General features: G+C 42.8%; 1 protein-coding gene across 5 annotated transcripts in view; it reads right to left on the reverse strand.

The window, feature by feature from the left end:
* Positions 1–24,427, reverse strand: part of BMPER (BMP binding endothelial regulator) — a 156,326-nt gene that overhangs the window by 78,445 nt on the left and 53,454 nt on the right. The window contains exon 2 of one of the 5 annotated variants that reach the window (XM_074575475.1): positions 5,586–5,777. The exons of the other annotated variants lie outside the window; for them this stretch is intronic. Within the exon in view, the coding sequence (XP_074431576.1) occupies positions 5,586–5,744 (159 nt within the window). The 5' untranslated portion in view covers positions 5,745–5,777. The remainder of the gene's footprint in view (positions 1–5,585; positions 5,778–24,427) is intronic. 5 annotated transcript variants of the gene reach the window in all.

Raw genomic sequence — 24,427 nt, forward strand, 5'->3', positions numbered from 1 at the left:
CTATGAGCCTTTCCGGATGTTCAAAAAAAGTTATTGAGCAATTTTTTATATTATTCTTCACCTCCTGTGCCGTGCCCTTCTAGGCTTGTCTGGGACAGGGATTAAGTGCTGAAGCAAGATGAGAGCAGGTGTTCTTCCACTATGTCCATGACCTCAGAAACCAAATAAGCCAAAATCACTTAAGAAAGCACATTCTTGTTAGCCTCCGAGTCCAGCTATGCAAACCCAGAAGGCCTGCTTTCTTCAGAGGACTGAAAACCAAGAGGGTACATGAAATCTTTAGAGTGAATGTGGAAAAGAAAAAAAGAAAAATAAGCAACCTGGACTGGATATATCCTGGTGTATCAACGAATATCAGAAACAGAGAGAAGCAAAAAGCACAGAAAAGACAAAAGCATGGAATATATGTCTAAGATTAAGTCAGTCAAAAGAGATCTTTGTTCTCATTCTGCTCTGTTGCCTGATTGCTTCACTGCGCTTATAGAATACTGTTTTTAGCTCTGCACCCTCTACCAACATATGCTCTACATGCTCATGAGAGGTCAAGGTTGTTAAACTTTAAAAATCAGTCCACCTTTGCCTTAGCAAGAAAAGTCAGACCTTTTCATCTAACTGCCCTGCCTTATTTATCACTCAGAGCTGCAGGCTCATCCCAACAATAAATTTTGTGTTCCTGGATGCCGTGATGGAAGACTTATAAACAGTCTCCTCCCACCTACATGCTGTACGCCTCTTGGGGCTTGCTGGGGAAAGATGGAAAAAGCTGCTCGTTCTGAAGAGCTCTGTGCCTGAAATGATGGTATGCCATTCCACTCCTAATGGCCTCAGTGAATCATGTAAAAAGCTTTTACATACAGGCAGACGCACATATACGCTATTATGCAGAAAATAACGTACCGACTGTACCCCCTTTCTATAATAAGTTTTCAGGCACTGAAGTCTACCTGTCCCATGGGGCCACCAAAGCATCCTGAATGCACATGGCTAAGGACTGCTCGTAATTCTTTCACTGCGGCATGCAGGAACACTGAGTTTATTGTAGACTGAAAGGACTGCTCTAAATTAAGGGTCAGACCAGGAACTTGACAAAACTAAATGAATTCTTCACTGATGTTCCTTATGATGCTCAGGGAATAGCTCCGAGAAGAGACACAGGTGCAGAATGAAGGAGAAAATACCAAAGAAGGGCTCTCTGAAGCAGTGGTGTCATTCAGCCCAGGAAAAAAGGCCAAGAGAAGACAAAGTTCAAACTTTGGTGACCATTCAGCAAATGGGAAAGTAGGGCATGGCTACCTCAGCCAGTCTGGTGACAGGATCAGGGACACATCCATGGAAGATAAAACAATGTTCCAACACATGGTGAGCAAAGGATCCTATGCCTCTCTGAACTGCTCTGGAGTCCTGCTTCTCTAACAGATTGAACCAAAGCTCAGCCTTAGCACATTATTGAGACATTGCCTTCGCAGCCTGTTGTATAGATATTTTTTTATATACAAAATGCCATGTATAATATGAAATATTTCTTCATTTCAGCCTCTTGTTTATAGCTCCTTTTTAACCTATTGTACTGGCCCCTCCTCTGCCCAAAATTAAGTCCAGTTGCATCTCTCTCTTTACCCCACTGCAACTCCTGCTTCCAGCTGTAATGTTGCTTTTTAACACCAAACTATTTTCTAACTGGTTTATGTCCCATATAGGCTCTTCCAGGCTTGAACATCATGCTAGGGTGCAAGTTCAAAAACAGTCTGAAACAAATTAACCTGTACCATTTAAAGAAAGAATAATTCTACTTGCCCTACAGAGCTTAGAGAGATAGCTCATTGGGCACTATAAGGATATGTCAAAACCTACGCAATACTTCTATTTTCTTAAAAGTCTCAGTCATCAAAATTTGAAACACAAAGCGTTCAGAATAACAACCTTCAAAGCAGGATTAGCTAGTGCTGCCAGTGCTTTAAATTGCACGGAATAGAGCCGTGTAGAAAAAGCAGTGCAACAAAAGTTCAACAAAAAAAATCAAGGGAAAAAATAACTCAGGAGAGCAAAAAGATTGGCTCTGGATGGCCTAAGCCAGGGTGGGAACTGCACAGTAAACACCTTGCCTCCTCCACCTCCCAATTACATCTACAGCTTTTAGCTCACATTTCCTTGTTAAGCATAACATCTCCCAGGCAGCCAGAATATTCCAGGTACGAAGCAACACCTTCCAGTAAAACCAAAGCTGACCTGGAAGCCAGCACAGACCAATAAAGTACAAGTGACATCTGCTTCCTGTGAGAACTGTTATTCAAGAGCTAGGCAAATAAATCCTTGAGCGATAGTTACATGAAGCCTTAATCAGGGGATGCTGCTGCAGTCCACAGTCCTCTGGAGGTAACAGATTGCATAAGAAACCTACAGTCTACAATGAGAAGATTCACTTTCCACCTCGGAGACAAACAAAAACACCATAACTCCTGCTGCCACCTCTTATCTGCAAAACAAAGGAAGAGGCTCCCTGGCATCAGCTTGAAGGGCGGTATGGACTGAGGTATCATCTCATCTCAGCAGCTTTCTCAAGAGACAGAAGACAGGGGAAGATGAAATAGCACTTTCTAACTCTCCCAAGAGGTTCCATCTTTGAGAAAGACAGATGAGTCTTTCCTAAAATGAAAGCATGGAGCTAGTCTATCAGCCCACCCATCCACTTCTGCTAAGCTCCTACCTCGACTATGATACTTCACTGTTCAATAAGGACACAAGAAACTTGGCAGAATTGAGAGACGCACCCATCCAGCCTGTGGCTGACTTTCCTGGAGACACTGGATGAGGCACAGAGTGCAGTTTCTACGCAGGCTACCCACATGTCTGGTACATGGCATGTATGCAGCCTGTGTGCTGGGACAGACGGAGAGAAAAATGTCTGCTGAAAAAGCTGTCTGTCCAAAAACTCCTCAAAGGTTGGGAGCCTGCTGCAATTAATCTCCCAGAGCCTTGGGTTTCATCTACAATGAGGGTGAGAACAGTGACCACCAACAGCAGAGCTGCCCTTGTCATAAGCAGATTTTGAAAGCACTCGTGAAATCTCAGGAGGACAGAGGTTTCCATACTCCCAATTTGTTTGCTACTGATAACAAGCATGTCTAAACTTAATAATATTTTATATAGATGTTCTTTAATGTTAAAGGTTAACTTCAGTATTATCAAGAACCATGTTTCTTGTCGGCATCTCATTTTCCATTTCACTTTCAGGCTTTATCTCTGTGCTTTAGTGAAGCTATAAATCACCTGAAAAAGATTCCTCCCTAGTTTTGCCCTGTGTTCACCTTGTGCTTGAAAGACTATGCTAATCCTCCAACAGAAGTAAAATTTCCATTGATTTTGCAGAATACTTTATCTAAGTGCTGGCATTAGGACTCAGCCTACAGTGGATTGCAGGCATTTTTAACTTTCATTCTAGAAGAAATGTGAAAGGTTTCATTTGCTACCAGTGAGGTTATCCTTACAGTGAAAAAAATTTATAAAGAAATATCAAAATTACATTTCTCTCAACTCCAGGATATGTATTCCAGACATTTAAAGCACGGTCAGACACATACTGTAGCCTCAGCAGGGGTTGCTGTAAGAACTAAGACAGATGTTCAAGGTTGTCTCCAGCTATGAATAAAGATTTTATGCCACCAGCATGAAAAATACCTTTGAAAGTTCAACAGGGTCACTACTGATCAAGTCTGCCCCCATGACAGAGGCAAGAGAAGCCAAATAAACACACAATTGTATTACTGTGTGTTTTCAACCTCTTTAGCACAGTGCAGGTGACTACAGCCACCATGAACATATTAAGAGACACTATCATTTTTGTGACAGCAATGGCATAAAGACAATGAATAGAAATGTGCTGATAAAGAGACAGACATATCATTTGAGATTCAGATAATGATGAGTATCACCATTCTGGAAAACAAAAAAAAGACTATGGCATACCAGGACTCCTGTTTCACTACGCCACATTCGCTGATGTCTATAAGGCTTCCTGCATGAATTGGATAGTGTATTGGCTTGCTTACACTTGTTGGTCACCAGGAGCTCTGTCTGACGTATTAACTACTGTGTGATGGTAGAAGACTTCCACTACCTCCCAGATGTGTACTAAATACATAAAACAAGTCAGCAACACGTACACTGCAAACATCTTCAAGATGCCTCTGGAATGACACGCTTATAAACCCATACCTTGGGTTTACAATCAGATATACAGTCCCTGACGTGTCACGTAAGTAGACTTCAGGCACAAAAGTGAGAGGATACCGTATTTAGAGTGTGATTTTAATTTGGAAATAAAATAGGCATTCTCTCCCAAATCAGATGAAAGACACTCCAGTTCTTATTAAGAATGCTGGTGCGGTATGGCAGACAGCCTCTGGAAGTAACTTCACCCTTACACAGTATTTCAGGGTGCCTGCAACAGCTGTGTTGCGCCCAGCGCGAGCTCCCTGGAAGGGTCAGAGGAGGGAGAAGGTTTTTAGGAAATGCGCAAAGTAGCAAAACAGTTCTCAGCATAAAAGCAAACAGCACATCAATCACTTCAGCAAACAGCCAGACAGACAAGCCAGAGCTTCCCACATCCCTGCAGCCTGATCTATTGTCTAGACTAGGATTTTAAAAATGCCTCTTTAGAAAGTATTGGATAAAATTCAGAATAGGAAGATTTTGAGCTTCAGTTCAAAACAACAGGTATTTATACTGCATTGTGTGTGCTAGATTTTTAAATTCTGGATCTAGATCTCAAACCCTATTTGCTGAGATATCACTGCCATAGGAAGGCTTTAGAAAGTGGTCCTAGTGACAGTCTAAAGTGGTGTCCTAAAAACTGCATATGCAGCAAATGCTCTTAAGAGCTCACCTTCATTTTAATACCAGATCATGCAGATCAGTGTGGATATAAATTATTGTATTAAACGTCTTAAAAATTACCTATAATCTACATAGATTAGAAATGGTAAACTAAAAGACTCTTATGAATAAATTTCTAAATTAAACTCTGGGGCAAAGTAAAGATACAGTTCTTAAACTATTCTTTCTCACTGTTTTCTCTCAGTCTGATGCAAAGGCTTTCCTTGACACAGCCAAGTCTAAAGAACTCCATCAGTTTCTAGCAGGTAAGAGTTTGACTTTACCACCTCTCCTTCCATGTGCACCCTTATGATACAAGTAGTTAGATGTACTGTTTGTGTCATCAATACAAGCTGTATTAATAAGAAAGTTTGATTAGTTGTCTCCAACTAATGTAAATACATATCCTCAAGCTCCTAGCAAATTGCAAGTGCGGTTGCGAAGTGTCACCAAGTTAGAACATCTCGACCTAAAACCAGGAACCAAAAAACCTCCCTCTTTTGGAAGTTAATCTGTATGTGGTTGTATCCAGCTTCTGAGGAATTAACTAAATTATCCATTAGTTAGTAATTTAGGGTAGGATGAAGCCTCTAAATACTGTCATGCTTTTCACCAAATACCATGGGTACAAAGTAACTCGTGTAAGTGCCAAGCCAATCCAGTCTTGCCATCTATTCCACTTCTTGAGAGCCACATTTCCTGGGATTGCTTACATGAAGAAAAGAAATTTTCTCTTTTTCAGAGGCAAGTGGTGTGTTGTGTTTGTTTGCGGAAATACCACAGCATCCTCCTAGAGAGTGAAGTATGCTGTTCTGAGGTGCAGCTTTCCACTTTGAAATCGGACTGCTGGGGGGCTGCTGGTCCTGGATCATTCAAGTTTCGAAACGCAATTTGCACCGACTCTCCTGCGGGAAGAGGTGGAGGAACAGGGTATTTAATGCCTTGGGTGAAAGGGAACATTCTGGAAAATGAAATCTTGGGTTGCACAGTAGCTTTCTTTAAGTATGCACCAGCAGAGACACTGCTCCTAAAATTTCACAGTTGCTGGAACTGCAGAAGGGCTCCTCCGGGAAGGTCACGCGGCGCTCTGCTCTCAGCCGGGGGACTCAGTGCAACCAGCACTTGGTCATATTTCTCTAGTCTAATAGCACTGTGCAGAAGTGTTGCTGGGATTATATTGCATCTGACTTCACAATCTGGCTGAAATCAAATCACTCGCTGACCCAACAGCCTAGCTGCAGAGTCTAGCAGCTGAACAGCCAGCAGCCCTCTCCCCTCCAGGGCTTACACACTGAGCTCTTGGCTCTGTTGAAAGTGATGTTGTAAATAGCCCCTCTTCACTTGGAAGCCTTGAAAGGTTTAATCACGGTGTGTAATTTTCCCCTTTTCAGGCTGATTTCCTAAGGAAAGAAGGCTTATGCAGGCATAAACCAGGCACACCTGTAGCTTCTGAATCCCTAATCAGCTCCAGCCACAAATGATCAAGGGACTTCTCTGAAAAAGGCATATGGAGATAAAATAGCAAAAATCAAAATTACATTAAGATCTCAAGGACATTAAGTTCCTACAAGTTTTGACAAAACCAAACTGCTGCAGAGAGTACAGAGCCCCCAGTTTCTTTCCCAGGAGGCTGCAGCTGGCTGTCCAGGCAGCATCTCCCAGACCTCCTGTCTTTTGCGTGGTGCTTTTGTCATGGAGGGGTGGGAGGAGAGCTCAGATTATGGCTGTCAGGGCAGATAAAGGAGCAAGGGCCACACATCTATAGAGACAGAGCTTCACTACTGCTGCTGCTCCTGAAACAATATCTCTACCGCTGGGTTAGCAGGGCAACATAAGGCAGCTCTGCATCTCATACCTGTTGCACCATTCCCATGGCATGAGGCGTTTTTCTTGCTGTCTTTCCTGGGTTTTCCACATTACCTATGGGGATTCCTGAGTTCCAGAGTGGATTGCAACTACTCTGAGTGCTGGATGCTTTCAGCTGGAGCTCACATACTTGCTCTGCTTTGGGAGCTATTATTTTATTGATCCTTCTCCTGGACAGTTCAACAACTCAGGCTTTTTCCAGGGGTAGATCTGTTTCTCTCAACAAATCTCTCCTGCAAGCTGAAATAATTTGTCTTCCAAATTATTCCGTCTTTCGTTAGGTACTCTTTAATGTCTCTAAAGTTACATGCAGGACCCAGAGCTTTCAATTCTGTAATATAAATGCCTATTCCTCCTGCTGCTAGGTGACAGTTAAAAAAAATCAACCATATCCCTCTGCAGCTCAGAGATGACTGGATTCACACTGCACCTCAAACACCTTTGTGGGGTGTTTAATTATCCCAGGCACTATTCTCAGCAACAGAGCCTCTCTTGCTTCTCAGAACTTTTTTCCCCAGTGAGAGTGTCTAAGAAGTTATCTTAATTTTCTCAACTTTACCCACAATGTTCAGTGCTACATAGTAGGTTAGTTCTTGGTTTCAGCATGGAGATGATTAGCCAGCATCTCAAATACAGCTTTTCCTCTAGTCTGAATCCTTTCACATCACTCCATCACTTGCTGCCATTTCACACGCTTACAAATCAAACTCCCTTCCTTGCTGCAGGTCTTAATAAACTGATTGCTGCCACTGCACCGTATATAGTTTGTGCTGGGTAGTTATATCAGAAGGCTTCAGACTTGTGAAATTAAAACTAGCTCTTTATTAAGAGAGCTGCTTAACAGAAATGCCACAACCACAGGTACCACTGCATGTACCCTCCACACGTGTCTTGCTGTTTGCTATAAATCAGACATCCTTCTATAGGCTGTGCTTTCCCCTCTCATTTCCCTGCCAGTTGGTGCACAGGACATACTCAAACAGTACAGAATCATCTGTCTGAATATCACTAGGGAAAAAGGGGTTATAGATCTAGGGCCACTCAGCACTCACTACAGCACAATGCCTTTCTATAGTGCTGGAGGTTAGAAGACATACACCTGGTGGAAGAAGTAGATTTTACAGCGGGATGTAGGCACGGACCACATCAAAGGTCCTACAAATCAGTGGGAGTCTTTCCATTGATTTCCAGTCTGCTTTGGATGACAGCATTTTGCACAAAAGCCCCCGAAGTTACACAGGGCAATGGTGAAAAATGAGCCAAGATACCCACTTCAGCAGGAATGGACCAGGAAGGCAGCCCCACACTGCAGAAACAGGCAGAGCTCTGCAGCACCTTGGGGGTAAAGAGCAGCAGTTTCATGGGGACAGCAGAAGGGAAGCAAAGATATTGGCAAGGAAACGATTCTGGCATGCCACTGCAGGAGAGAGTTCAGCTATTCGCGATTAATTTAGCTGTTACACCAGAGGTCTCCAGTGACTATGGAAGCTTTGCCGTGAGCCACATGATTATTTATTTCTCTTCTAAAAAGAATTGTTTCTATGAAAAATTGCAATAAAACATGTTATGCTGGAAACCATCTGTGGCCAGAAAAACTATTAAAAACCACTAACAAGCTGCTTCAGCTTATTCACGTCCCACCCCAGATAATAAGAAAGTTAGGGTTAAATCCAAGGGACTTTCCTAACTTCAGTTATTAGAAGCAGAGCGGTAGCTCCGTAAAGCAGGTCCTGGCTTCTTGCAGCCATGACTTTTCCCCTGAATCAGTTGGAGGCTGCTTTGTTTTCATTGGCATGAAGAACACATGAAGCACAGTCCAGTGGGTGTACAGTTGTGTATACACCGCCAGTGCATTTGCAGAACGTTTCAAAGTCCTAACCCAATGCTTGCAAAATGATAGTCACTGCCACAATGTATTTATATAAATAGCACTTGCTTTTCATAAGATAAACTTGTACAAAGGTTTTCCTTTTTTTTTTCCTTTTTCTGCAGTATAAGCTTTGTGATGCTGCCTCACAAGCTTTTCTTGCTATGTCCTACAGTAAACGGTACTCCTATAAACCCCACACTTTGGCAGCTATCAGCAACTACCTTCAGCCCCACTTCCAATTCCCACATTACAGCGCAGTACTGGCCTCCCTTCTGAGAACAGCTTTTCCTCCTGAACAGTCTGTTCGCAGAGATACACAGTTATTAAATCCCTCCAGGGTCCCCAGCGTGTTTCTTGCACACACAGAATACTAGTACCATTGTGGTCCTGAGAGAGGTGACAATTCTGACTCTCACTTCATCATCATTCTTTAAAGTACTTGGTCACAACAAGAAACTCTACAGATGTATCCGCACAGGCTCGCCTTAAAGCATTAGTTTTAAATAATTCGCCTTATCTGCAGGACTAAATTGCAAGACTTGAGTGAATTAAATCTCCAAATGCCCAAGTTCTGACATCTGGCATTTAGATACAAAATAAAGGCATTATTTTCAGCGGTGCAGATACTTTCTTGTAGACAATATGAACTTCATTTCATCACATGGTTTGAAGCTTCATTTTTTGGAGGTGTAAATGTATTAACAAGGTCACGAATAAAAGCAACTAGAGTTGTTCTTGGAAGAGGAAAAAGGCACACAATTTAGAAGAAGGTGCCTACACACACCTGAATTTGGAAAAGTTGTTACTAGGTCAAAATCTGCCAGAATATCCCACACCAAATCACTGTTCCATTCATGAGCAAAGAGAACAAATCTCCCTCAGTGATTCAGGGCAATGAGGTATTGGAGAGGTTGAGGCTTAATCCTTCACTGTCTGTTTCCACAATTTATGCCTTTGCTTGAAGGTTTGATGATAAAGCACACTGATATCTGTAGAACATCCGTGGTAAAATAAATCATACTGTTGTAGTGGTAGTAAGGATGCTACTTCCAGCTTTTTTACAAGACCTTTATACATGCACGTACCCTCCCTTAAATGTTATGCTCCACGTATACTGCTGAGGTAACCTCAGGAAATATAGGATTACATGCGCACTGCTTCCTTAATGCATTCATCAAAGGTTTTTATTAACAGGAGATCCTGTTTGTCCTAAGTACTTAGCAGAGAGTTAAAAATACACTTTAAAGTATTATGCAGACTTCATCAAGAGAAAGTGCTAAACTGCAGCTCATTCAGAGGATTTCTTGGAAATGAAGTTTTAGGAAAACTGGGCTACCTTTATGAAACTGTTGCTACAGTGAAACAGTCACAGGGGTAGCTTCAGTCTACCTGAAATGGTGTAGGATTAGACTCATTGTAGGCCAACAGTACTTATCTATAGTAACATCCCTAATACCACGGTGCACAATTCCACCACTTCATACTATCTACAGCTGTCCCTCCCCAGAGATAAGGCTTGGCTTTACTCCAGGGAAGGGCACGCTGTGGTTTATGATCAAGGCAAAGTAACACATTTTAGTCTTAAACACAAGCCTGAGCAAGGGGTGCTGAGGAATCTGCAGCTCTCCAGGAATAGCCTTGGGAAGCACTTTGATAAGGAATCATTTACAAGTCACAGTTCCTCTACCACTCCCTCCTTCCTCCAGGGGTAATGACTTATAGAAGCATCAGCAGCAAATTCTGACATTTCCCAGTCCTGGCTAGCAAGACTAACAGGGGAATCACAGTTTTTCCTCTCCTTCTTGGCTTGCAAACCATCTGCATGTGCATGGAGAGAAGCTGGATGAAACCCTAAGAGCTCCATTCCTCCTTCACACCCTTGAATGGACCACGACCATACACTCACGTCTCCCCTGTCTTGTCTTCCAATTTTTTCCCAATAAAGTTCATATCCAGATACTGCTGTTAATTTATGGGTGGGATCCTGTTGCTAATTACTGGCTTCTCATTGGCAGCAATGCATCTGTAAAAGGCTGATGCCCAGATCTGTAAAGATCATAGGTTCCTCAGGGACAGCTTAGGCATGATGTAGAACCTACAGAAATATGGGTTTAACCATTTAGGCACCTATCGCACACCAGGGCTGGCTATATTTTGGGCAGTCCAGCTCTTCTGGCACCTGCCTAAAGGCCGCTCCTGTTCTTGCTCCGGATCAGCATCGTTACAGCAAGCCAACCAGATTGGCACTTATCTCTGAGCTAAGCTCACATGACATTCACAAACTGGATAGCCTCATATCTAAATAATTCGCAAGGCCATATACATAGGCCAACTTCATTCAAAAAGACTGCCAGAGGAGTTGGAAATACTTGCATCTGCCTTTCCAATAACATCCTGATAACCAAAGCACTTCAGAATAGAGGCACAGCCTGAGGCAAAGGCACTCCATCATCCTCTTGATAAAGCAACACCACCAAGAAGTAAAAAATGAAAAGATCTATACGAAACCATGAGGTTGTCTAGAAAGAAGGATTATGTTTCTAGAGCGTAATGAAGAGGGCACATACCCCAAAGGAAAATTTTTTTGACATTATGGGACTTCTCACACAGGAAGATCTTTCTGCATTTTGCATTTCAGAAAATGCATCATATTAAGACTAAGAATGGGGGTCACACCCCATGCAATTGGAAATGCAAATTACAACGCATTCTCATATTTGGCCTACCACCTCATCACCAAAAGCCATTAGTAGTCCCTAAGAGAGATAACAAGCAAGCAAATAAAATTTGGTTTTAGTTTCAAGTGTAGGTCTCTCCTTGGCCCTGTTAAATCTCCTTTGTACCTGTCTAATGATGTAAAATGGTCTTAAAATCAGTGTAAAGTGACTCATTAAAGATTCCCATAGGAAACAGGATCATACATTTTTATGCGTAGGATTTGTTGAACTACTGGAAAGAAGCAAGTTAATTAGCAGAGCAAAGACATTTGAAAAAATGTGAATTATTTATATTGTAACCCTCATCCCACAGGCAGGGAACCCTGATAATTTACTTCTCCAAAAGCTCTTTTTTTCCTACTTTTGATTTTTTTTAACATGCTCCTGAGATTACAATCCAGAACTCTCTCCTCAGCAAGTTTTCAGCATTTGCAGTGTTCTCAGCTGCATGCACTTCCAGTTATTAACCTTCTCTCTACTTATGCTGGCAGGGAGGTTTTCAGATAATGTGAGAAAGTGTAATTTGAAATTATTCTAAAGCAGAGAACAGCTACACGCTCCAACCTATTACTGTAAATTAACACTAAAGGTATCTATACCTTTCAAAATGATACAATATTTTTTACTATTTAAAAAAAACAGGCCCATCATATAAAACAGCTGCCATGTTTATTTAGATAAGTGCTCCTCCGCTCTTATATGTGGAGGCTGATGACAGATGTGTTTTTAAGGCAAAAATATTAACTCTAGAAATGTCAGCATCTGCTTCTTTTCAGCCTAGCCTTACAGATTCACACATCATTTTTCATCCACAAGGAAAGTTTCTTTTTTCTTATAGAGAATCTAAAAACGCGGGTGTAAATTACTGGTCCTGAGGCCTGACAGTTTTATTAGCATGTCACTGGTGCTACACGTTAGCTCTGATTAGACATAGAGAGTGGTTGGTTTCCATGGCCAGCTCCTCATGGGATGAGGAAGCCGTGTACTTCCCCTGCAGGAATTTTCCACCTGACTGCTCCATTTCTGTGAACCGGTATTTGCTAAAGTTACAAGATGCCATACAAAAGTGCTGTATGTAGTTCCTGCGGTTACTGGAAAGAGAGGTAAAAAACACAAAGCAAAATTTTCTACTGAATTCAAGGCATCCAGCCTTCTCGCTCACACAGCTAGCATGCTATAATTCATTTTCATGTATTTAGTACAGTAATTGTTGTGCTTTCACTCACGTACATAGTACTGTTAGTAGATATAGCAAATGAAGCCCTATACCTTACTCACTACATACACCAAAGAACACCTCCTACATCTTTACCCTACATCACAGAGGGGCTCTGCAGTACTCACACTGCCTCCCAGGGAAATGCATGCCAAAAGAAAACATCACTCAAGGATAATTATGTACAATCGACCCATGAACAGACGTATGAATAAACGGCAACTGGAAGGTAGTTGCCAACCATCAGCAATTCAAGGCAAACAGTCTTCAAATTAATGACCAGTTAGAGCAAATTAGAGCTGTAAGAATGGACCACGCTAGCTAAGAAGTCCCTCTGGGCAAAATTTGCATACAAGTCACTAGCCCATGCCACCTGAGAACCAGTGACTATCCAAGACATTTCCATAGCACTGGCAGACATGATAAAGGATTTACCACTGGAGACCCATACCTTCCTGGCACAACAACGAGCAACCACGCGTGCTACTCAATGGCACAAAAATGCTCACGTTGAACAACTTAAAGCTGTCCTACCCCAAATGGTAGCTGTTCCACACAGCCAGCTGTCTTCGCTTCAGACTATGCTCAGGCTGTTACCCTAGACGTTTTAGTGACAGAAAGACCTCTTCAGCACGACTGCACAGAAGAGTGCTGACAAATCTCCTTATTTCAACATTTGGAGCTGGCCAGAGGCGAGGCATTGCTCCTGGCTTGCCTGCAGGCCACGCTGACCTTTTAGCATGGCACTGTACCTAGGTAATACGTCCCAGAAAAGGCAGACCATGAGCTGACAACTTGAAGCTGCCCACATCCGTAATCGGTGCTTGTATGAAGCGCTGTTGTTAAATGCCTTTAACAAAATTTTCCCAGTTCTCCTTGGAGTGGGGCAATGCAGACCTCCTCCTGTACGATTAAGTAATGCATTTACATAGGTACAAACAATGTGCTGTGGGCTTTATGCACAAACAAAAAAGCCAAAAGACCAAGTTCTTGCCTGAGCAGCTAGCAGCTTTATGATCTACATAGGTAACACAAAGCCAAAAAACGAATGGGAAGCAGCTTAACAAAACTGCAACTGTGACTGTCCTGTAAGCTTTGTGTTTTCTTTGTTTGCTTACATGCTTTTCTGCAATTTATCCTGCCTTTGCTCCTTGGCAAAAACATATTTTTACAGATGGGGCTAAAAATAGCAATGGATGATAGAAACAGGACTGAAGAATGTAAGTGTTGACAAGTGAGCCCGCATGAGGTCTCTGCAATTCTGTGCCCAAGTTAAATTGATATCAGAGTAGCCATTGCTAAGGGCTTTCTATTTTTCTCTTTTCTGTGGGTGACAAGCACTTCTGTTATGGCCTACGCTTAATAGTCCTGAACTCTTAACTTTTAGGATCGATCAAGCATTTAATTTTAAAAAAAGTTATTCTGACTGACATCAAGATGGTATTTTTTCAATAACACCAGAGGAGTCTGACTGGCAGCTCCATTTTGTTTGTAGTTCAAAGACTGTACAGGGACTTTATTTTCAAAATAATTTCATTACTTCTTTAGGAGAAAATGTTTTTTTCCTCTCATGTGTTTTCTGATTGCAGAAAAAGATAGGTTTGAATTTTTTGCAAGTGTAAGCATAACTCTGCCAAATCCTGTACACTTTTAAGTCCTGGTTAGGATTTGCAAAACATCGTATTTTGAGAAGATTAGATAAAAATGTTATTTTTGACTTTGAGACTTCCATTTCTCCCAAGGACTCTGTAAAAATCACGCAATAAGGTTGCCCAGATGGTAATCTGAAAGTGCAAACTGTCTTCTCCAGCACTAATTAGGACTTAAGCAAAGGGAAAACCAACCCAAATCTACTTAGAAGTTTACTCTGTCTTTCAAGGAAGGAAAGTTTAGCAGAAATTTTCAGTGGTTGAGGACAGCCACAGAATTCCGCGTGCCAGGCATTGTCCAGATGGTGTTAGCAAGAGAGGTGTCCTAGGAGAGGCAGCACAGGGGTCTTGTTTTGGCACAGGCATGACATGGTTTCTTCCTCAGACATAAATGAAATAGAAGCAGCAAAATAAGGATGAAGATAAATTCCTGCTGGGAGCATCCCTCAAAATACTGCCTCTGTTTCCCATGACATTTAAGAAAGTGCATGTACCAGAAGCTAGAGGATTGTCTTTTAAGTGAAGACACAGAAGAAAATGCATCACTCTCTAGGTAACAACACGATCTATGATTTGTGTGTGTGTGAGACCTCCCCCCTCAACTCACTTCTGTTTTAAACGATCTGGAGTAACCAAAATAAATGTAAAGAAAAAGGGATTATTTTGCAATTTCATCCTCCTCCGAGCCCTCCTCCCAAATGTGAAACACTTGCTTAGGAAGGGCTCCTCTTCAAAGCTAAATAAATTCATCTCTGTATTATCCCTTCCATCCGTAGCCCTCTCAAACCTTCTTAATTAATTTTACTGCTGGTTTCAAAGCATTCTCCAAGTTGGCTCAAATCCCTTTAGATCGCATATCAGCGTTAGCAACAGAAGATATATTACTACTCTCTCTTTTTCTCTTTCTCCCCCTCTTTCTAAGCGGAAGCAAGGAAGGATGATCAGTCACGTTATCACTCTAGAGTATGAGGCAACTACTGTATCTAAGGCAAACTCTGGACTCCTCATGTGTAATTTTTATACACACAACTAATTTGATAGATGCTACATTTGGTTTTTCCTTTTTTCCTGTAGCTTTTTTTTTTCTGGCAAATCCTAAAGGAATCAACCTATTCCATAATAATCTCATTAAGTCAAGACAGGTCTGAATTATGTTTCTTTTTTCTTCCTTCTTTGCAGCTTTACTGCAAAGCCCCAAAAAATTTAACTCAGATTTTCAAAAGCACCAGAACTCTTAAGGAGATACAATGGACTCTGTGTAAGCAAGACCATGGACAGGATATTTCCTAATGCAAGGATTTATCAAGAAAGGTCCAGGAGCTTTCCAGAGTAGTCAGGTAAGGTTTTATGGCCAAATTCACACACAACATGAGGTAATGCCACTCTAGTAAAGGCAATTTGAACACAGTGAAATAGCAGCTCCTTATACCAAAGCTGAATTTGACATAAGTGATTTTAACGGATTCTTTTTCTGAAGTAATTATTCACGCTTTTTTCCTAAAAGAGTGAAAAAGAGAGAGGGAGGAAAAAACCCCCTGATGTCAGGCACTCATAAACAGGGATTCTTCTATTTTGGTGTAAATTCTTTGCAGATTGCAACATGTATTTGTCCCATTTGCAAATTCATTAAAAGAGAGAGAGAAAAAGCCCTTTTTTTTCCCCCCAGAGTGAAACTTTTTAATTACAAGCAGGGTTTCAGAGTGGTATTAGAGTGACATATAATGAAACAGAAATCCAATATTTGCAGCTATTTTTAAATGCAGCAAAACAAGGAAAAAAATTTGCCTGCTGTATCTGTTGAAGAGAATTACTAAAGACCCACTCCATCAAAAATCAGAAGAACGAAGAGCACTATAAAATCAACAGCTAACATATTTTTAAAGCAACATTTCGCTTGTGAAATTTCAAAAGGAAAAACACCAGTTCCTCCCTTTTCTTGCTCTCACAAGTAATGCTCAAAAAGAAATCTGCAACTTCCACTTCTCCATGTTTCTAATCCACCAAGACTGTTTAACAAATAATCCTTTTGTATGGAGCATTTCATCGGATGGAAGTGAAATAAATTGAATAGAAAGATGGAAAACCCCAAGTAAACTCTTTTCTAAATAATGTTTATTTGGACTTAAAATTTAAAAATGAAAAGAGTTGAACTGAGACGCACTGTCGGGAATTTGTTGCTGAACAGCTTGTGTGGCACTTCCTTGTTAGGAATCTCCGGCACTGGCAAAAATTCCTCTCTGATTCATCTTTGCTGCTTTTCTCTTAGTTGAAAAGAGTTTCTAATGAAGCCTTTCACTTCTCTGATCCCTCTTGGAAAACCAAAGGACATAAAGGCCCTCACCACTGCGGACCTGGAAGGAGAAATTTTGCCACTTGTATGTAGCCCCAAAAGTGCAGCTAACAGAAACACGGGCACAACACAAAGCTCACACAGGTCACATCTGCTGATAAAGAACAACCACCCCAGCAGGAACAAAGGCTGCACTAGCACTCAGTGTACACTTAAAAGCTGAGATCTGCCAGGACAACACAACTTCTACCATGACTGCAATGCTGTGATTCTCTCTTTTTCCCCTCTCTCTGTCTCAGAGCCTTTTCTCTCCCCCTCCCCTGTTTTTCACAGAAATATTTTTCTTCTGTAAATTGCCGTTTTTATCTTATGTCACAGATCCAGTCCCCCTCACCTGGCTGCTTGTCTTCCCCACCTGCGCAGTTGCACTACAGACCCTATGAACCTGTTCATCCAGCAGTGAGCCCCAGCAACCTGTGGCAGCATCGTGTCTGGCAGCACTATCACCGTGGGGCTCTCGCCGGTGGGTTCCTGGGGAGTTCTCCTCTGCAAAAGGATGGCTGGGAACTGAGCTGCCCACAGCTCTGCAAGCCAATCCCAGCTGAGTTCTCCCACTGCAATGCCACACTGGACCTGTTTTCTTTCACTCAGCCACCTGTTCCCCGGGAGCCGAATTAGGTAAGATCACTACACAGCTTCATGGAGGTGGCTGCAATCTGTAGGTTTAATTAGAAAAACGCTTTCCCTGTACACAGGAGATTTCTGCTGGGAACCTCCAAATGCCTACAGCGATGAACCAGAATCTGGCAACTTTCTGCCCAGTCTTTTCCAGGAGGCAGCTACCCACTCTGCTTGAGGGGAAGCTGAGCACAGGCGAGTCTGGATCCCATGTCACTCAGGTGGAGAATTCATAACGTCAAACACTGCAAGAAAAATCAGCCCCTCCAAGGCCCCATTGTTACAACAGGGTCCTCCACACTCAGTGCTGGGCCAGCTTAGGGGTTCCAAGCCAGGTTTGCTTTGAGTGCTGGAAGTAAGCAACAAAGAACAACCTAATTTTAATCTTACAGAGGGGCCCAAGAAACAGGGAATAACTTAGGGAAGCCCTAAGTGAGACTCATTACCTGAACAAGGCCTCCAGCAATTCAAAAACATAAGGACCATAATGGTTTAGAACAACGTTTACCTCATTCCTGACCAACACAAGGGAAGGGATAAGCATGAATACGGGTGGCAGTTGTGACTCTAAGACCACCAGCTGATGGTTGCCTTCCAGATCTTAGCGTTGCCAACTGGAGACTATCCCATACTCAGAGGTTTGCCAAGAAGGGTTGCATGAGCTTCAGGCAAAGGCAGTCAGGTTATCTCAAGCCACCTATATCAGCCACTTGAGCTTATGCAGCTGACTTTGCCTGAAGCCCATTTAGCAAGTGCTTCCTGGCTCCCTTCCACTGGCAGAGCTTAGGAGACAGGAACGTATGCAAGATGGGAATATCGAACATCTGGGGAATCTTAACCAGCACAGCTGCCAGCAAAGTGAACATCTGTCTGTTGCCCAGGTCTCCTTTCGCAAAAGAAAATGCTTTCTCCCACAGGCTCATCTACAGATGATACAAGTATCTGCTCCCTCACTAATAAAGTACCTTGTCCGTGGTTAAGTTCGTCTACAGTGTATATTAGCTCATGCAATGGTCTGCGTTGCCATGGCTAGACTGCTTTGGATATCAAAGCCAACTCGAGTATACTGCAGTGTCAAGCACACCTACCTTTTTTTATTGCAAGTCTTAGCGTAAATGAGCCACAGTAAAACTGAGAGGAAGCAGCACCGAGGAGAATATTCTCTGTGACTTTTTAGCATGACCAGTACTACATATACGTTGGATAATAACGATTTGATTCCCTCAGACTATTTTCCTTTCTAAAGAACATGACACACGGTTCAGTTCTTAATGTTTAAGCTTTTTTCCACCCAGTAATTAAGTAAGTTGTCAAGCAGCTCTCCCATACGCAGGCAAAGTCATTGTTTATGAACTGCTCTGAAGCACCGTTGAAGATCTGGCAAGCCTCTTAGACCCAGCTAACAGTGTCATGTACACTCCCATCTGCACTGACCCATGCATCATGCAGAAGGAAATGCTACCACAGTCGAAGGACGTTTGTTAAGACATGGAGAATTCCAGATTTAGGAAATTCAGAGCCCCACAGCAGATCTTAAGTCTCATGCCAATCCCACCCGAGAATGCAAACTACGTTGCAGCGTTGCTACAGCAAGAAGAGTGTCAGGCGGGAGGGAAACGCTTACCACCCAGTGTTTATCAGGAATATTTCTGGTCTGGAAATATCCTGTTCTCATGCCTCCCAGGCACTGCTGGCTTCACCCAGCATGAAATCACCGCTAACACTGCCTGTCTCTCACAGTAGTTTATTTCACTCCAAGGTGCAATCAATTCTTATTTTATTCCAACATGCACATTCCTACTGGTGATGTCTTTAGGCTCTCCCTACTCTCATGACATCAACGAGAGACTGTCTTGCTCTTATTAGCCAACAAATGTTTCAAAGAACTGAGTCTGGAGAGGGAATTCCTGCCTGAGAACACAAGAAGCTACCTCTCTCTCTGGCTGCTCCTCTACTACACTTCTATCAAACCCTGTTCAGCTTCCCAAGGAAATGCACTTCTGCCTGTTCTGCCTCCCCTCCAGCTCAGTATGGCATAGCTCAGGGTACCTCTCAATTTCCTTTCCACTATTGAAAATTACAAAGAAATTACGTGGTTTCTACCAACAGAGAAAGATAAACACATTTGTGCTCTGTTTTTTTCCGTGCTTGGCTAAATACGTCTCTGCTATTGCTCCTGACGGTCTGTATTGCAGTAGGAGCTGCAAGGAAAAAAGTAACCATTCTTTTACCAAATTCCTCAGTATAATGATTCGTTCTTCTAATACATTTCCTGTGTTTTGAGAATTTTCCATGTTTTAGGGGAAGGTAAATAAATCCTACAACTCACACGAGTGTTCTATTTTTGACAGTTCTCAAGGATATCAGATTAATGGACAATGTTCAGTATCATGAAAATACCATGCAAGAAAAGGGAAAAGCCACGCTCCCTGGGAAAATGCGTAGAGATTAAGTGTTCCAGAATGAAATGTATTTCGCTGCTCTCCTGCTGGCTCTTTGCCTGCCTTCATGTGGGGAGAAAGAATAAGGTGTGAAGCCAGATCAGGCTTCCTTTTCTGTCTCCAACAGGACAAGCCACAACCAAGGAAAGAGCACTGTGAATAAGCCCTGCATACAAATGCTTTTCAAGAAAGCAGGACAGGCAGTCCCAGTGGAAGGTGAGCTCATACTTAAGCTTGGCTGGCCACATGCCCATTTTCTCCAGAGAAGGTGTTACCAATCCAGGGATATAGCTGTAGTTGAAGTCATATGGACCTTTCCCTACTTCCTAAAATTCTTCTTCATTAGGGCTATCACTAAAGTAACACGACAACATTTATCTCATTTTTAACAGCTACGAATAACGTGTTCCACCACCTACAGTTAAACTCAAGGAAATTCAGATATAATTTTTAATCCTGTTCCTCTTGCAACTGGCGTATCTGCTAGGACATTTCCTTCAACGTGAGGCAATGATCTGCTCATAGGATGCAAACTCCCAGAACTTGTCATGTTTGTCCAGTTTTCATTTGTAGCTATTTAATGCTAGCCCAACATCTGTATGTCACATTCTCTCATTAAAACCATAAGTGCTTTTCAAAGCCTGCCATATGCCAGAGTTTTCTCTGTTACTGCTAGTCACTGGAAGACATTTCTTTCTCTCCTAGTTTTTGGAACGTCATCTCTGTAAGTGACCCAAGGAGGTGCTGCAGAGGCAAACACCACCATGCTCTGGCTACCCAGCAGTAGCTCACTGGGGAGCTGGGAGTTACTGAAAGCATCCCATTATCCCAGTTAAAGGATTTCCCACTGTACAGTAAACATGTGCCATTATCAGTCAGAATCAGCCTTATCAGCAAGCAAAAACAAAGGTTAAGAGAGTGTGCTTACTTAAAAGCACAGAGTAGCAGTAGTGGAGTAAAGATACAAAAAGGAATGTCCCAAATGCATGATTAAGCTTTTCATACATAGCAATTGATCCCCCTCCGCTGCCTGAACAGCTCAGGTGCCTTCCAATTCTAAATTGAACCAGCCTCCTTCTGCATCCTGAAGACAGACTCTGTACCTTCTGCTGCCTGAGCCAGCACTGGCCTCCACCCCTCCACCTTCTACTGTGTTTTCTCAGAGGAGCGGGAAGGCCTAGAGCAAAACATATGACACTTCTAACTACATCCAAAGCTAAAACACCTTCAACCCTCTGACTTCTTGTAACTGCATGTTGGGGCTCTACGTAACGCTGCAGGGGGGAAGTCAATCTGGCCTACCCAAGGTTTTATAGTTGGTATTTCTACTATGCTTTTTTATTAGCACATTCCTGGCCTCGGCATCTCTTACAGTCAACCAAATAAATTGTGGTAAAACTTTATACATTGTATTAGAAGGAATATTAAATTAGCATCTCCTTATAGCAAGTGCTGGAGACAAGCCACTTGCCCAGATGAACCCTTCTTCTGCCTCAGTCTGTGGATCCTGATGTCTGAACAAGCAGAGGGTTCAGATATACAGAGCACTTAAACAGGTAAAAGTAGGAACATGCACAATGCAACGGCGTCCATAGTAGTCCTAGTAAACACAAAGACGCTGCTTAAGTAGCCTAAGATATTTCTTTTTAAATAGTCAACTGTGAGTGAATCAGGAAGTTTGCAGCTTAAATTTGTCCCCTACATGCTGACTTCAATGGCAATATGAACACTGACTAGCTAACCTATGCAGGACCGTGGTGACCGACTAGCCACCACCTCCTAAGTAAAGCACCCTAGTCAGTAAGCAACTCATCCCATGCTGCTGTCAGCTTGCTTCACCTTACACATCAAATTAGCCGAAGAGACGGTAAGTTGAGTGGGGATAACCCTGCATCCTATTCACTGCTGCAAGGAGGCAGAGAGGCTGCACTGAGCGGTGCTAGCTGCAGCAGCAGCTTGGGAGCCTGCTGTGTGTGCAAAGACATTTCAGAGCTCTTTACACCTTGTGAGCTAATGACTAGTGATTTCATTTATCTTCATTCTGATAATAAATAGCAACTCGAACTTAGCACTCGCAGCTGACTGGACTACAACTCAATACAGCCTTTTTTAACTCCCCAGCGGAGCACAACTATTTAGATTTCCTTCCTTTGTATTCTCCTATCATTTTAATTAGGCGGAAACCCAAAAGCCATATATTAATGCCTGTCATCCCAGTATTACAAATTTTTTTCAATCTGTATATGCAAAAGTTTCTTTCAAAAACTGCAGTGTCACGAGAAATCAAATCTAAGAGTTTTACCCTGCTGACCTGAGTTTCATTACCAGAGAAATGATTATGGCGAGAGGCGAAAGAACAGAGCACTATTAGAAGGCCTCACTCAAAGAAATACAAACACACACATACACGGTAACAACACCAGCTACGAAGCCAGCTCAAATACAAAAAACTGTCAAGTACTTTCAGGTTCTAGCGAATTATATTTAAATTGGGCTTTTACTGCATGTAGAAACTGAGCTGCTGGAATGTCAGAACATGGCTCTTATTAAATGTCTGTTACTAAGATTAATTGTCCAGTTAGTTACAGCTGGCCATTTCTCTGCTTAGGAGTTTCTGAACTTGGGGACAGCCCGTCAAGCTGCTTGTAGCACTTTACAGCACCTTTCAACTGGCAAGTCACCTCCACGTGGGGTAACCTCTCATTTTTTTTAATCACTCTGAATTCAAATTTCACTTTCTGCAGCTCCGTGTGCCGCTGGAACCGGGCAAGCAAACACCCTTCGCCCAGGCTTGGTGGCAGGTGAGGCGAAACCTCTGGGCTCCCCACGTAGCCCAAGGGCTGTCCCAGGAGGGGCTCCAGCAGGCCCTGGGGAATAATTTGGCAGCCGTTTCCCCTGCCACCTCCTGCCTAGCTGCTTTTCGCTGAGGGATCTTGGTGCCAACATGTCTCCTTGTAAGGTCAGACTAGGCCTGAGCCCACTGAGGCACGGCTGAGGTAACCCTGCCAAAGCCTGACCTGAAGGAGGTTGGCCATTTTAACAAATTCATTCTTCGCTGACTGAAGTTTTAGCTCTCTGACCGCCCTCTCACTTTATGGCTCTTGGTCTTTTTAAAGAAATCTGCAATTACAACCACTTAAAAAAGGGCCGGGAAGCCGAAGTAGGCCGCCTTCACCCCCGCTTCCCGCCCTCCCCCCCGCCCAACACTGACGCCGCCGCCGCCGCCCGCGGGCGTGCTCGTCGCCGCCGCCGCCAGGTGGCGCTGCGCAACTGCGCGCAGCGCCCGCGCGCCCGGCGGGGCCGCGCCCGACAGCGCCCCCCGGCGGCAGGGCGGGAGAGCGCAGCCCCCCACTGGCGTCCGTGGGGACACTCCGCGGTGGGGACACACACACACACACACACACACACACACACACGCACTCGGGGCCAGGCAGACAAGGGCATCGAGAGACGCACGGATCCCAGCGCACACACAGGGGCACGAGCACGCACGCACGCGCGCTCGCACAAAAACACGCGCCCACAGCGGCGCACACACGCACAAAACACACGTACATTCAAACACACACCCACCTGTGCACAACTTATCCATTTAACTCAGGATGTTCCAGTTTTAAAAAACAAACAAAAAAAAGGCATCTCCCCACCACCGCCAGAGCACACGCGCGCACACACACACGCACCCACAGAGCCATCATATTACTTTCTTGCAATATGGCAAAACAATCCATTTGGACTACATTTTTCCATCCGGCCTCCATCCGAGCCATTACGCAAGATGTCACTGCAAAAGTTTGCCAGTATCTGCTCTTGAGTATCAAAACAGTAAGTCACAAATGCAGCACTCAATCTGTCCCCGAGTTAACACCACTGAAATGAACCTAATTAAACCAGGAAATCACGGGTCGTGCGGGACTACATGAAAAACAGCTTTGTTTTTCAAAATTTAGAGATAGCACATAGCAATCTCCAAAGACAGCAGTCTGCTGTTTTGACAGCGCTCTAGCAGTAGGTGATAAAATTATGCAGTGGACATAATTAGTTTCTCATTTTTATACCACCCAACCCAGCTCCCAGATTCCATTTCTTCAAACAAAGTTATCTCAACTTTATCATAGAAAACCACATTCATTTCAATATTTGTAACCTTTTAATTTCGGCATTGTTTAATTCAGATGAAAGGAGGAGACATGGAGTCTCAGTGGAATTGGGTTTAAAAGGGCTAGAACAAACTTCTTCCCTAGGGCCAGGGTTTCCAAGCCAGTTCTGTTAAGACTTTCTCACTCGACGATGAGGTGGTGGTATTCAGCACTATCTTATTTGAGGCCATTTAGATTTTGGAACCAAAAGCCAAAAAAAAAGAGTACAATCATCAGCTACCGTGTCTGAAAATTTAAAATTTCCATCCTGTTTCTTTTCATTGCTTTCCTTCCTGCACTGAAATGTTGAAACTCTGAGTCCTCAAAAAAAAAAAAAAAAAAACAAAACAAAAAAAAACCCCAAACAAAAAACCCCACCCATTTAATTTCTGTCAACAGACGAGAGAGAAACATCTTGATAGTATTTCATAGGGCTGACATGTCCTCATTCTGGTTGTTCTGGCTGTTGAAGACAAATTGTCACACTCCTACATGTTTTCAGCGTATTGATTCTGATTTATTAAACCGGTAATTTTGCAAGCTATTATAGAAGACTAAGTTTTATCCAAATTACTGTTCAGCGCAGGGGAAATGGGGAAGTGGAGTTTAATACGTTCGATACTATACACTACCCAGAGATTGTGTGCTTAAATAATTTTTAATTAATAATATTAAATTGCTATTTATTG

Source organism: Larus michahellis, chromosome 2 (assembly GCF_964199755.1).
Source record: "Larus michahellis chromosome 2, bLarMic1.1, whole genome shotgun sequence".
NCBI classification, from domain to species: domain Eukaryota; kingdom Metazoa; phylum Chordata; class Aves; order Charadriiformes; family Laridae; genus Larus; species Larus michahellis.